General features: G+C 45.2%; 1 protein-coding gene and 1 long non-coding RNA gene across 2 annotated transcripts in view; one reads left to right on the top strand and one right to left on the bottom strand.

The window, feature by feature from the left end:
• ABCC11 (ATP binding cassette subfamily C member 11) overlaps positions 1–12,479 on the bottom strand; it is a 58,427-nt gene that overhangs the window by 16,857 nt on the left and 29,091 nt on the right. The window contains exons 16-22 of the mRNA XM_064580391.1: positions 11,846–11,983; positions 11,670–11,766; positions 10,044–10,133; positions 9,066–9,169; positions 5,524–5,721; positions 1,310–1,536; positions 831–968 (exon numbers count right to left, since the gene is read on the bottom strand). Of these exons, the coding sequence (XP_064436461.1) occupies positions 831–968; positions 1,310–1,536; positions 5,524–5,721; positions 9,066–9,169; positions 10,044–10,133; positions 11,670–11,766; positions 11,846–11,983 (992 nt within the window). The remainder of the gene's footprint in view (positions 1–830; positions 969–1,309; positions 1,537–5,523; positions 5,722–9,065; positions 9,170–10,043; positions 10,134–11,669; positions 11,767–11,845; positions 11,984–12,479) is intronic.
• LOC123855490 (uncharacterized) lies at positions 9,999–12,141 on the top strand. Its single transcript, XR_006793540.2, has 3 exons — positions 9,999–10,325; positions 11,025–11,124; positions 11,937–12,141. It is a non-coding gene; the product is annotated as an uncharacterized LOC123855490 (long non-coding RNA).

The raw sequence follows: 12,479 nt of genomic DNA, 5'->3' as shown, positions 1-12,479 counted from the left end.
CTTCCCAGTGGGTGCTGAGTACCTGTAGGTGAATGAATGCATTGCTCTAGGATGCCCTCAGTCCCAGCATCTGCACAATCCTTGAGTGCTCCCCAGTGCTGCTGGGAGAGCTGGTGCCGTGGTTCATCCAATATTCCAGTTAACCAACACATGCCGTCTTCCACGCTCAAGTGTTACCAGGCTTCGAGCCTGGCTAGATGCCACCTTACCCCCCACCCAGCTGCAGGTCACCTCTTTCCCTCCTGAACTCTTATGGCCTTTTATCTGCTTTTTTCCTATGCTGTCAGTCATATTCAACCCTGTCTTACCACAAAAATATGTGTCTGTGTCTCCTGTCTGCCACCAAACTAGGAGCATCTTATGGTTCAGGGCAGACCATGTGTGACTGATCTTTACAAATGGGTAAGTTCATATGACACAATGAAGTCTCAGCACCAATCATAGGATGTTTTTGTTGGTTTCAACAAACATTTAGAAGGCAAATCTATAGGTATGAATAGTGAAGGAAATTCCATGTATTCCTTGTATTTTATTAAAATTAGATACCTATTTGGAAGTGAAAGGAAAAAACATGCAAGAAGCGCTGGCCCAGCAATACTTCTTACTAATAATTATGTTAATACATGTATGCAACGTCCACAGGTCTTTAATGTTTACAGACATTTTCCACTGCACTTATATTTGTTATTCCTATAAGCATTTCCTCAGAGAAATAAGTGGAATAAAACAGTGTGAAGAGGACTCTGTTCCCTGATGCTCAGCTTCCTACTTTCCTGCTTCCCACCATCCCCACAGCTCTATCGTCCTCAGACGGCAACAGCAGGACTCACTTGCTGATGAAGTCTTCAATTTTTCCATAGACATGGATGGAGCTCAGGCCCTGCACAGTGGTGAGGATGTGGGAGAACAGAGGGGAGCGGCTGTAGTTCTCCAGTCTCTTGAACGTTTTGATGGCCCTCTTAAACTTCCTGCATCAAGAATGAGAGGGAGTTGGGGCACCTGGGTGGCTCAATCGGTTAAGTGTCTGCCTTCAGCTCAGATCATGATCATGGGGTCCTGGGATCGAGCCCCATGTTGGGCTCTGCACTCAGCATGGAATCTGTTTGAGATTCTCTCTCTTTCTCTGCCCCTCCCCCCACTTGTGCTCTCTTCTCTCTCTCTCTCTCAACTAAATAAATAAAATCTTAAAAAAAAAAATGAGAGGGAGTGACCTGGACCATCCACCTCAGGGACCACCCAGTTCTATGTAGATTCCAGCCTCATATCCCAAGTCATAAACCCAGCTCACAAGCAAAAAGAACCCACTTACAAATAATAAATAATGCAAATAGTGACTAATATGACTCCCATCAGCAGGATGTATGGAGACAGCACACTGACAGCCAACAAGATGGCGACCACCATCAAAGACAGGAGCAGGAACTCTTCAGCAACAACGGGCAACAACTGGTCCAGCGCATCCAAGTCCCCCTTAAAGCAGTTCAGGAGTCGGCCTGTTGGGGTTGTGTCAAAGAAGCTCATGGGGGAGCCAGAAACCTGCACGGACAAAAGCAACCCAGATCAACAGAGAGCTGCTGGCCTTGCTCTGGGACTTAAGGTTGATGTCAGTTACCCTCAGGCTCTGAAGATGTGCCAGATCCAGCCTAAGGGGCGTGCAGGGCAGGAAGTGTAGAGCAATGGTTACAAGCATGAGCTCCACAATCAATCTTCTGGGTTCCAGGGTTACCCCACTCCTCCACCTGCTGCTGTGTGACTTTGGGCTTAAGTTACTTAACCCCTCGGAGTCTCAATGTCCTTATTTGTAAAATGGGGATGATAACGACACTTCACAGAGTTGTGGTGAAGACTGCACACTTCTGCAAATAGACTAAAAACTTCTGAGTTGTGCAACTTTATTAAAAGGGTGAATTTTATGATTATGTGAATTATATTTCAATAAAGCTGTTGGAAGAAAGAAAGAAAGAAATCCCAATATTCCAAAATTCCATTAAATAGCTTTCAATACAGACTGCCCAGTTCAGAGGTGACAGGGAATCAGAGGAAAGCAGCAGATAGAAAGAAAGAAAGAAAGAAAGAAAGAAAGAAAGAAAGAAAGAAAGAAAGAAAGAAAGAAAGAAAGAAAGAAAGAAAGAAAGAAAGAAAGAAAGAAAGAAAGAAAGAAAGAGGGACGCCTGGGTGGCTCAGTTGGTTAATCATCTGCCTTCAGCTCGAGTCATGATCCCGGGGTCCTGGGATGGAGCTCTGCATCAGGCTCCCTGCTTGGCGGGGAATCTGCTTCTCCCTCTCCCTCTGCCTGCCTCTCTGCCTACTTGCGATCTCTCTCTCTCTGTCAGATAAATAAATAAAATCTTGAAAGAAAGAAAGAAAGGAAGGAAAGAAAGAAAGAAAGAAAGAAAGAAAGAAAGAAAGAAAGAAAGAAAGAAAAAGAAAGGAGAAAGAAAGAAAGAAAGAAAGAAAGAAAGAAAGAAAGAAAAGGAAAAAGAAAAAGAAAAAAGAAAGAAAGAAAGAAAGGAAAGAAAGAAAGAAAGAAAGAAAGAAAGAAAGAAAGAAAGAAAGAAAGAAAGAAAGAAAGAAAAGGAAGGAAGGAAGGAAGGAAGGAAGGAAGGAAGGAAGGGAGGAAGGAAGGAGAAAGAAAGACAAGAGGTAATACACTGAAAGTCTCGGAATAGTTCCTGCCTCCTAATTAGCATTCCATTAACACTAGCTCTGATTATTTTCCACAGATGGGACCATTTTCCAGAATCGCCAAAGATTAGTAACAGCAATTCCACTGCGGTTGCATATGACTTGGTGTCTTGGGTAGAATTTAAGCATGACCGCCTCTTCTTGAAGGTGGTGTCTTAACTTGATCTCTAAAAGCAGTGGACAGGAGACCCTTTGGAGATCAAAGAACATTTCATACTAGAAGGGCTTTAACAAAAGCATCTAGTTTAGTGTATTCATTTTACAGATGAGGAAACTTAAGCCCAGAAAAAGGGAGGCTGCTCAGCAATCTGCTCAAGGTCACCCAAGTAGTTAACAGCAAAACCATGACCAGACCTCCCAGGGCTCCCTGACCCCCCTGCCCCAGCACAGCCATGCTCTTTACAGAAGGCACTTCTTAAAGATTCATGGCACTGAGCTGCTGACCAATTGACCCCTTTATTTCCCTATGTATTTCTCAAGCTGTAACACAAGAAAAAGACATAAATAGAAGTTAATCATATCTATTAAGGCCAAAAGCAAAGGAAGGAATGAAGGGGGGAGGAGGAAATTGCATTTTGATTATTAATAAACGGTAATTATTAGAATCACGAAGTGTCCCTTATAGCAGATCTCATTGCAAATACCTGGATGCTGCTGACCAAGTACTGTTCACATTCATGTTTAGGCTCTAAGGTAGGAGGGGGAGGCAGTGAGGTTGGGAGGGGCAGATGATGAGTTTCCTCACTTTTTCTGCCTCTAAATTGTCTTCCATCTTCTCTCCAGAATCTTTTGTGAAATACATGAGCAAAAGCAACAAAAACTGTCACGATCACTTCAAGAAATCACAGTCACCCTCTCCCCCAAGACTGAGTACTCATGGGGGGTGAGGGGGGTGTGGTGCAGGGAGAGAGGTGCACAGGAACAGGGTACAGCTCAGCTGTGGTGTGACTAAGCCGTCTTTGTGAGAACCCACCATCACTCAGGATTAGGAACAGATGGTGGGGACATGGAGAAAGGGTTTCTGGTGCCCCATAAGTGTCAAAATAATCTGTTTTTGCAGTTTGTTATGTTTGTAGTTGAGCCAATTATCTCAAAGGTTTGTCCTTCACTGTGATTATTTAAAACTACAAAGGCAAATTTAAAATCAATCAAGACATAAAAGGACTACAAAAAGGAACATATTTTAAATACAAAGCATATTTTCTAATGAAAAAAAAACTTGCAAAAAAATAAAATAGGAATTATCACTTTGAGGCCTGAGCACTGGATATTTCCAGAATCTTGGAGTGCAGTCAGAACCTTAGAGGCCATAGTAAAGTTAGTAAAGAGTGTCTGGCCTCAGGTAGAATATTCCTCTCCTGCTTTCTAGTTCCACCAAGCCAGCTGCTTTATCTGAGGTGTGGGGAAATGCCTCCACTTCATCCTCCCCACATTGAAACATAATTTGCATTCAGTCTACAAGGAATGATGGATGTCCTCCTCACCTCCGGAGAACACCCATGAAAATCCCTGCTCTAACCCTCTGAGCACCTGCCCTCCAGGACTCCAGTTCCCCAGGAAAGCTCTGCTTCTCTTCACCTCCTAATTTAGGCTGGCTAAAGTGCTTCAGCTCATCCTTTAGATCATAGCAGAGAGGTCCCTTCCTCCAGGAAGTCTTCTTGGACTCCCATCCTTCCCTCTACCAGTCACATGCTGGGGTTAGGTGCCTGTTAAGTTCTTAGGATCCCAGAGGCCCCCACCCAGTGAGTAATTTTGCACACTATGTTACAACAGCCTGTTTTCTCATTGGTCTTCCTGAATAGACTATAAGGCCATAATGGCCTGAACCATACCTGCATTGTTCATTCACCACTGTAAGCCCAATGCCCACCCCAGAACCTGCGCATGGTAACATTTGGTGAGGGGGAGTGCAATGACATTTCCAGGAGGCAATGTGATACTACAGAAAGTTTGGTATTTTAACCATAACACATTCTCACCATAACACACAAGGATTTCAATCTTCTCATATGTAAAATAAGGATGATAGTACCACTTCAAAAGGAACCTGGGACAATTCTACAACTCTATGTGTGACAACGCTCAGCCAACAGAGGCCAGCACTGGTATGACCACTGACCCTCCAGCAAGGGACACTAAACTTTTAGAATCATACTGTCAGCAGCAGGAGAGCTTCCATGCACCCAGCTCATTCCATAGCCTGCTCCCACCTATGTAGTAGCCCAGTGTGTACTTGCAACTAGATGACATTCTGGAAAAGGCAAAACTATGGAGACAATGAGAAAGATCAGTGGTTGTCAGGATTTTGGAGGGGAGCGGTGTATAGGTAGAGTACAGAGGATTTTTATGGCAGTGAAACTATTCTGTATTCTGTATAAAGTGCTGTATAAAGTGCTAAAGAGGGGATGTATAGGTAGAGCACAGAGGATTTTTATGGCAGTGAAACGATTCTGTACACTTTATGGCAGATACATGTCAGTATATATTTGTCCAAACCCATAGAATGTACAATGCAAAGAGTGAGCCTTAATGTAAACCATGGATTTTAGATGATGATGATGATGATGATGATGATGATGATGATGATAATAAATGCATTGATATTGACTCATCAATTGTGATAAACATCCTACACTAATGCAAGATATTAATAACAGGAGAAATTGGGAGATTGGTGAGGGACATATGAGAACTCTGTATTTTCCACTCAATTTTTCTTAAATTGAAAACTACTCAAAAAAATGAAGTCTAGTAATTAAAAAGAAAGAAAAAAAGAAAAAGAAAACTGGGCAAGGTCAGTCACCGGCCTGCAGCCACAGCTGACGCCCAGGCCCACACCTTGTTGAAGAGCTCGTTGTGCAATGCTGAGGATGCTTCCCTCGTGATCTTGGTGAAAGCCCCCGAGGAGCAGACACCCATGCAGATTAGTAGCAGGATACTGAGGCCATACACCAGTTGGTAGTACAACAGCTGAGGGTTGTCCAGTATGTCGCCTGGGTCTACAGTAGTTCCATTGCTCTCTTGGCTGCTATTGGTCTTCAAGAAAGAACAGAGAGGATGGTTTGATAAGAAATATAGTTGGTCTTGTTCCCAGTTCCTGGCACAGAGCTCCTAAAATCCCTGTAATTTCCTAAGTGATAGGGGTGCTGGGGGCATCTTTTGTTCTAATATTTGGCCTTTGACTCTGGCTCCTGACATAAGAGTTTCTAAGACCCTTGGAATCTCTGGAGCAATTAGAGTGTCTTTTTGTAGCTAGAGGGATGGCTGGTGGAGGAAAGGGGGCTAGACGGCTTCAGGATGGAGAACTGGTCACCAGAAGGACCAAACCATGAGTAGGAGATTGGAACTTTCAACCCCACCCCCCATCCTCTGTGTGGGGAGAGGAGCTGGAGGTTGAATTAATAATTGATCATGCTTGTGGGATGAAACCACCATAAAGATCCCCAAAGCATAGGGTTCAGAAAGCTTCTGGGTTGATGAACACATCCACATGTTAGGAGGGTTGTGCACCCCAACTCCACAGAGACAGAAGCTCCTGCACCCAGAGGCCTTCTAGATCTATGTACTGCTTCATCTGGCCGTTCATCTGTATCCTTTATTATATCCCTTCTAATAAACTGGCGAAAGTATTCCCTGAGTTCTGTGAGCCATTCTAGCAAATGATCAGATCCAAAAAGGGGGTCATGGGAACCCCCCAACTGATAGCTGGTCTGCCGGAAGTATAGGAGGTCCAGACTTGTGATTGGCCTCTGAAGCACAGACAGTCTTGTGGGACTGAACCCTTAACGTGGGGAGTCTCCACTAACTCCAGGTAGTGTCAGAACTGAAGGGAATTGTAGGACACACAGATGGTGTTGGGAGTTAGAGAATTGGTTAATTTGGGGAAAAACATGCACATTTGTTATCAGAAGCATTGTGTAGGAATAGAGAAAAACAGTGAGTTTTCCTTCTTTGGGGAGTCAGATCACCTGAATTCATGGAGAAATTCAATGGGGAGAGAAAAATCCTTCTTCCCAGGGCCACATTTAGACTCAGTAGCTGGTATGGGATGAAACTACACATGGAAACCTTCCTGCTTGGTGCTTTTGCTTTTCCCTTCCTCTTCCTCTTCACTGCCCTCCCCTGGATTAGGCCCTCATGGTCTGTCTGTCGTGGACCACTATAGCAGCGGGCAAACTAGTCTGTCTCCCGACTCCAGCTCTTCCCTCCATGCACCACCCACTCTACTCTGATTGTTCTAAACTCAGCTCCCTGAGTGACTTCTCTTCATCCCTCTCTCAATGCATCTTTGTCCCAAGGCAGCCTGATTTCTAATGAGGCCTATTTTCTTCTGCCAGGGTAGAAAATGGCTTGATAAATTCACTCTATGGTGTTAGAAATTTGTGTGAGATTGTCACATAGCATCATCCCTGGTGCTTCTACATTCTTCACTGTGATGAAGGAAGAGCTTGGGAACTCGGTTCCCCAGACTCCCGCCAGCATGGTCTCAGGTTAGATTCTGCCAAAGAGAAGCAGTCATACGAAATCTCAAAGCTGAAAGAGAAGAAGCCATCACATGCTGGTGGAAATTGTGGACATGTGGGTGGGATATGGAGTTTGGCCAGTGGCTTGCAGGTGCTCTTCTGAGAATCAGCCACTTTAGTGCTGCCTGCTGCTGAGGTCACTGGAGCCCTTCCAATGATTGTGTGGTCTCTAATTCCTATATTAAATCTGTGGAAGCTCTAAATACTTCAAGTGGCTTCTGTTTTCCTGAGCAAACCCTGCCTGACACATGACTCAAAAGTTAACCAAGTAGGGGCGCCTGGGTGGCTCAGTTGGTTGAACAACTGCCTTCGGCTCAGGTCATGATCCTGGAGTCCCGGGATCGAGTCCCGCGTCAGACTCCCTGCTCAGCGGGGAGTCTGCTTCTCCCTCTGACCCTCCTCCCTCTCATGCTCTCTGTCTCTCATTAAAAAAAAAAAAAAAAAAAAAAAAAAGTTAACCAAGTAGACATCTAGGCAAACATGGCTTGGAATCAGAGCACCAAGTTCAAGTCCCGGCGGGAGACTTCACATCCCAGGACAGGTTCTTTTTCCTCTCCAAGCACAGTTTCTTCTGTAAAATGGAGACAATGCCTACATCGAAACGTGGTTGGGAAGATTAATGAATTAACCAGGCACATAATGGCTGAGAACTGCAGGTTTCTCAACACAGAACAACTCCATCCAAACCCCTGCACTAAAAAACTTAATCAAACTTCAGCATGGCTTGTAGTGGCTCAAGGCATGCCCCTGCCTTCCATCAAAACGCCTGCCTAAGGAAGCTCAACCATCACCAGGAAAAGTTACCATTTGTTGTAGCCAACACCTGATGGCATGCCCCAAACCTCCCTTTCTCAGAGCACTTACTAAAAAGCACTCATAACTATGAATATATAACTCCTACAACTCAAAGCATCTCTCCCAAGGATCTGGGAACCATGCCTTTGAAATGTCTCCCAATCTCTGTGGAAGATTAGAGTCCTAACTTTAATAACTGCCAGCGAGCAGACACAGTTGACCTCAACACATTCACACCCTCCATCCCTTGGTAAATTTTACTCCTCTAAATCTACTGAACCCCCATATTCATTCTCCCTTTAAAATGTTGAAATCAGGGGCGCCTGGGTGGCTCAGTCGGTTAAGCGGCTGCCTTTGGCTCAGGTCATGATCCCAGGATCCTAGGATCGGGTCCCACATCGGGCTCCCTGCTCAGTGGAGAGTCTGCTTCTCCCTCTCCATCTGCCTGCCTCTCTGCTTACTTGTGCTCTCTATCTCTCTGTCAAATAAATAAATAAAATCTTTAAAAAAAATAAAAAAATAAAAAATAAATAAAATGTTGAAATCACCTGTGCACAAATGGGAATGGCTCTCAGCTCTTTCCCCTGACGACAGTAGTGACTGAGTAAAATGTGTTTTCCCTCCTTTCACTAATATCAGCTGTGCTTATATTTGATGTGGCCTCCCCGCCTCCAACAAAGGGTGCAGATGCACATTTTAAATAAAGCAAAGTGAGAAGGCAAACAGCTACCAAAGGCAAAATCACTAAGGTGGAATGTAAGGTATTCTTGAGGACCCGTCTGGGGGCAGAAACTTCTTGGTTTTGTTCCGACGAGACTGCACCGATGACCACTCATTCTGTGAACACAGGAGGCCAAAGCTAAGAGGGAGCCCCGCTCTATTCTGGCTCTCAGAGGTCCTCTCTAGAACTCTTCCATTTGTGGACTTAGCAACAGCAGGCTCTGGGCTTGTCATAGGGTGCCACAACCCATACTCTGACCCTCATGGGGCCCAAGGATTAGGAAGCTGCCCTACTCCATATCAGCCCACAGAAATACACCCCACTCCCACCATGACACTTACCCCTGAGCCTTGCTCTAACCAATGGCTCAGCCACCAGAAGTTGAAGGTCGTGAGGAAGATGATCACCATCATGAGAAAGAAAACAACAGCAGAGACCATGTAACCTGGGGAGGGAGAGAAGGAGTAACACACAGGTGCCACAAGAAGGTGAAGGGCAATGGCTGATAAAGCTGCTCAGCCATCCCAAGCCCTTGGATCATCCTGACCTGCATCTACTTTGGATGCCTTGGAGGACTGGAAAGGGCTTGGTTCCAAGGTTAGAAAGCCCAGGGGTCAAATCCTGACTCTACTACTTACAGGCTTTATTAGCCTGGGCAAAGTACCAAATGTCAGTGACATTCCACTTCTTTACCTATGAACCAACCAAACCACAGTCCACACTCCCAACCACCTCCTCATCAAAATCACACAGCAAGCCCATATCCCTGCCCTAAACCCAAGGCCGGGTGCCAGATAACTAGGGACCACTCCTATAGCCCAGAGGCCCCCCCCAAGACTTATTCAAACTATATAATCCTAAATTTACTCAGCATACCTACCCTGCCTTACCTACTCCTTCCCACAAAAAAACAATAAAGGCTTCCAGCCATGTTTTCCCTTCCCTCTGCCTTCTCACCAACCCAGTGCTTCTCCATGTGGCCCTGAATGGCAAGCCATGTCTCTTGTTTTTAGGGATCTGTGAACATAAACTTCTCCCTTTGTGACATTTCCATGTCTGCATGTCTTACCATATCTGATTAAAATAAATCCCAGGTACATTTTAACACAACATGAAACCTAACTTCCAGCACGGACTATGGTGGTAGAGTTACTATAGTTGATGGTGGCTGAGATTGGAATTGTGCAAGTCAAGCCCGTGATTGGCATGACTACCCTGTGCCTCCCTGCTTTGCATGACTGCACACATTCCAGTCTGACCCAGTTTCAGGGGCAGGGCCAGTCAGAGAGAGAGCCCCGGGCAAAACTGACAGACCATACCTCCACTTGCCCGGATGTAGTGGTGGTAGACACTCCATCCCAGGGACCCTTCTTCCATCTTCTCCTTCTTTGTGAGCTGATTTTCCAGCACTGGGTGAGAGTAAGAGAAGAAAGAAATGATATGACTTTCAATCGCTTGCGTGTCTCTCAAGGTCAAGAAGAGCTTTTACAAAGCGTTCTTCCCTGGCTTCCATGTTTTACCAGCTTCCTCACCTTCCAGCTTCAGTGCCCTACCCAAGCCCGACTCTAACCAGCATGCTTCCATGGAAGACTCTGCTGAAGGTAACTCTTGACCTGGACTCCAGAGCCCAGAAAGAGGTTTCGTCTCCAGCCATTCAATAACCCTGGGTGGGTGTGGGGGGTGGGGTTCCAAGAACTTGCTGGGGTGGGAGAGGCAGCAGGAGAGAATGAAGAAAGCAATGATCTGGGACCAGAAAACTGGGTTCCAGAATGGTCATTACAATACTGTGCAATCTCAGGCAAATCACTTAACCTCTCTGTTTCCTCATCTGACAACTGGCAGGTCTATATAGATGGTTGCTAAGATGTTTTGCAGCAATATGCTTCTGAGAAGTCCTCGGAAAACAGCTGTAGCACTAGTTCAGGCAGACTCTTGTCCTAGAGCAGGGCAGGGAGAGCAGTACATGAAAGTACCAGTAGATGCTGCTAATGATGAGAGCAACAACAGGAAGCAGCACTGTGGGGTTGTCCGTTGTCTCTGCCTGAGGCTCTCCCTTCTAATAACACCCTAATTTCTCCTGGGGAAGAGGGCTCTCTTCCTGGAATTTGAATCTTGAGGGAACTCACACTAGGATGGGAAATATTTGGAGTAGGTTTTCTTCAAAAAATTCTGCACCTATTCGGGCTACTTACACCCTAAAATTGCTGAGGCCCGGCTCCTCAACTTTTCCTTTGATTCTGTGATCTACACTTTTTCCTTCCAATTATTTTTCTGCTCACATCATTTTCCGACTTTCACAGCTTAAAACGCTCTTGGTGACAGGAGGCTCCACTATGTCGGGCGTTATCCTGAGGCCTCCCTACACCCGACTGCATCTTACCTCCACGACAACACTGCAAAGTAAGGCACTCTTACCTTCACTTTTGCAAATGAGGGTTCAGAGTGGTTATGTTGCTTGGCCAAGGTCACGGAACTTTGTAAGCAGAGAGCTAGAATTCAAATCCAGAACTGTCTTTCTGCCCTGCTGCCCTGTCTTAGAGAAGAGCAAGGCCCTGAGCTTCTGGATATCCAAGACTGGGCCCAATTCATTTCTGATTTCTAATACCTTTGTTTTCAACAAACATGTAATGCATGAATGTCTAAATGCCTTACAGTTAAATTTATGCTACTCCGGGCCAACACTACCCACACCCTGCCTCTGCCTCTGCACACCCTCAGCTCTGCCTCCCACAGCATTCACCTCTAGGATCCTCAGGCCTCCTGACCAGCACAGTCCGCACCCCACAGCCCTCAACTACATGGATCTATAACCTGTGTGTGTGATGTCTAGGATCCTAGACAGTGAGGGACATGGCCCCGTCTGGGGTCCAGGAGGAGATGCCAGCACCTCTGGAGGAGCCAGGCAGGTTGGCAGATGTGCTCTCCCTTCTCCCCAGCACCATTACCAGCATTTTCATGGAGAGGCTCTTCCTGGCTGGTGGTCTGGGCCTGCCCTTGCACCTGAGGGTCTTCTGCTGGCCTTGCTGTGTCCTGCGGTTTGTCCTGGGGAGAAAGCACATGCCATGAATGCAGGGGGTGTTCCTCCCTGTGGGTAGTAAGGATGCGGTGGGGTGGAAATTACCTGTGTGGTTCCTCCTCCATGCATCTTCTGGATGAGTTCAGCGTATCGCCCCTTTTTCTGTATTAATTCATTGTGAATTCCTTTTTCACAGATTTTCCCATCTTCTAAGAAAATGATCTGGTCACAAAATGCTAAATACTGAAGAGTCAGAAGAAATAAGGCCTTCAGTAAGCATACAAAAAGATATTCAACTTCACCATTCAAAAGGAAAATGTAAATTTAAATCATAATAAAATGTTATTTTGTATACCCACATTGGCAAAAATCTTAAAACACTGCGTAAGTCCAAGCACTGGTGATGACTGGAGGTATAGGGAACTCTTGTAAAAGGTAGGTGTTGTTATAGATTAGTGGAAATACTTGGGAAAACAACTTGATAATATCTAGTAAAATTAAATATTTAAGAATTATGAACCAACAACTGGACTCTTAAACCTCTACTCCACCAAACTCGCAAATGTGCAAAAAGACACATATAAAAAGATGTACGCCGAAGCACTTATTTTTTTTTTTTGTAAAAGTGAAAAATGGAAAACAACCTCGATGTCCATCCTAGGGGAATAAATTCTGGTATATTCAGATATTGGAATGCTATATCAGTGAGAATTAAACCAAGTTGTGTGTATCAACATGG

Source organism: Mirounga angustirostris, unplaced genomic scaffold, assembly GCF_029215605.1.
Source record: "Mirounga angustirostris isolate CCGP_5_RB_7025 unplaced genomic scaffold, mMirAng1.0.hap1 SCAF_16, whole genome shotgun sequence".
Lineage (NCBI taxonomy): Eukaryota > Metazoa > Chordata > Mammalia > Carnivora > Phocidae > Mirounga > Mirounga angustirostris.
The sequence above is the reverse complement of the archived record's forward strand: the minus strand, read 5'-3'. Positions and strand labels throughout refer to the sequence as shown.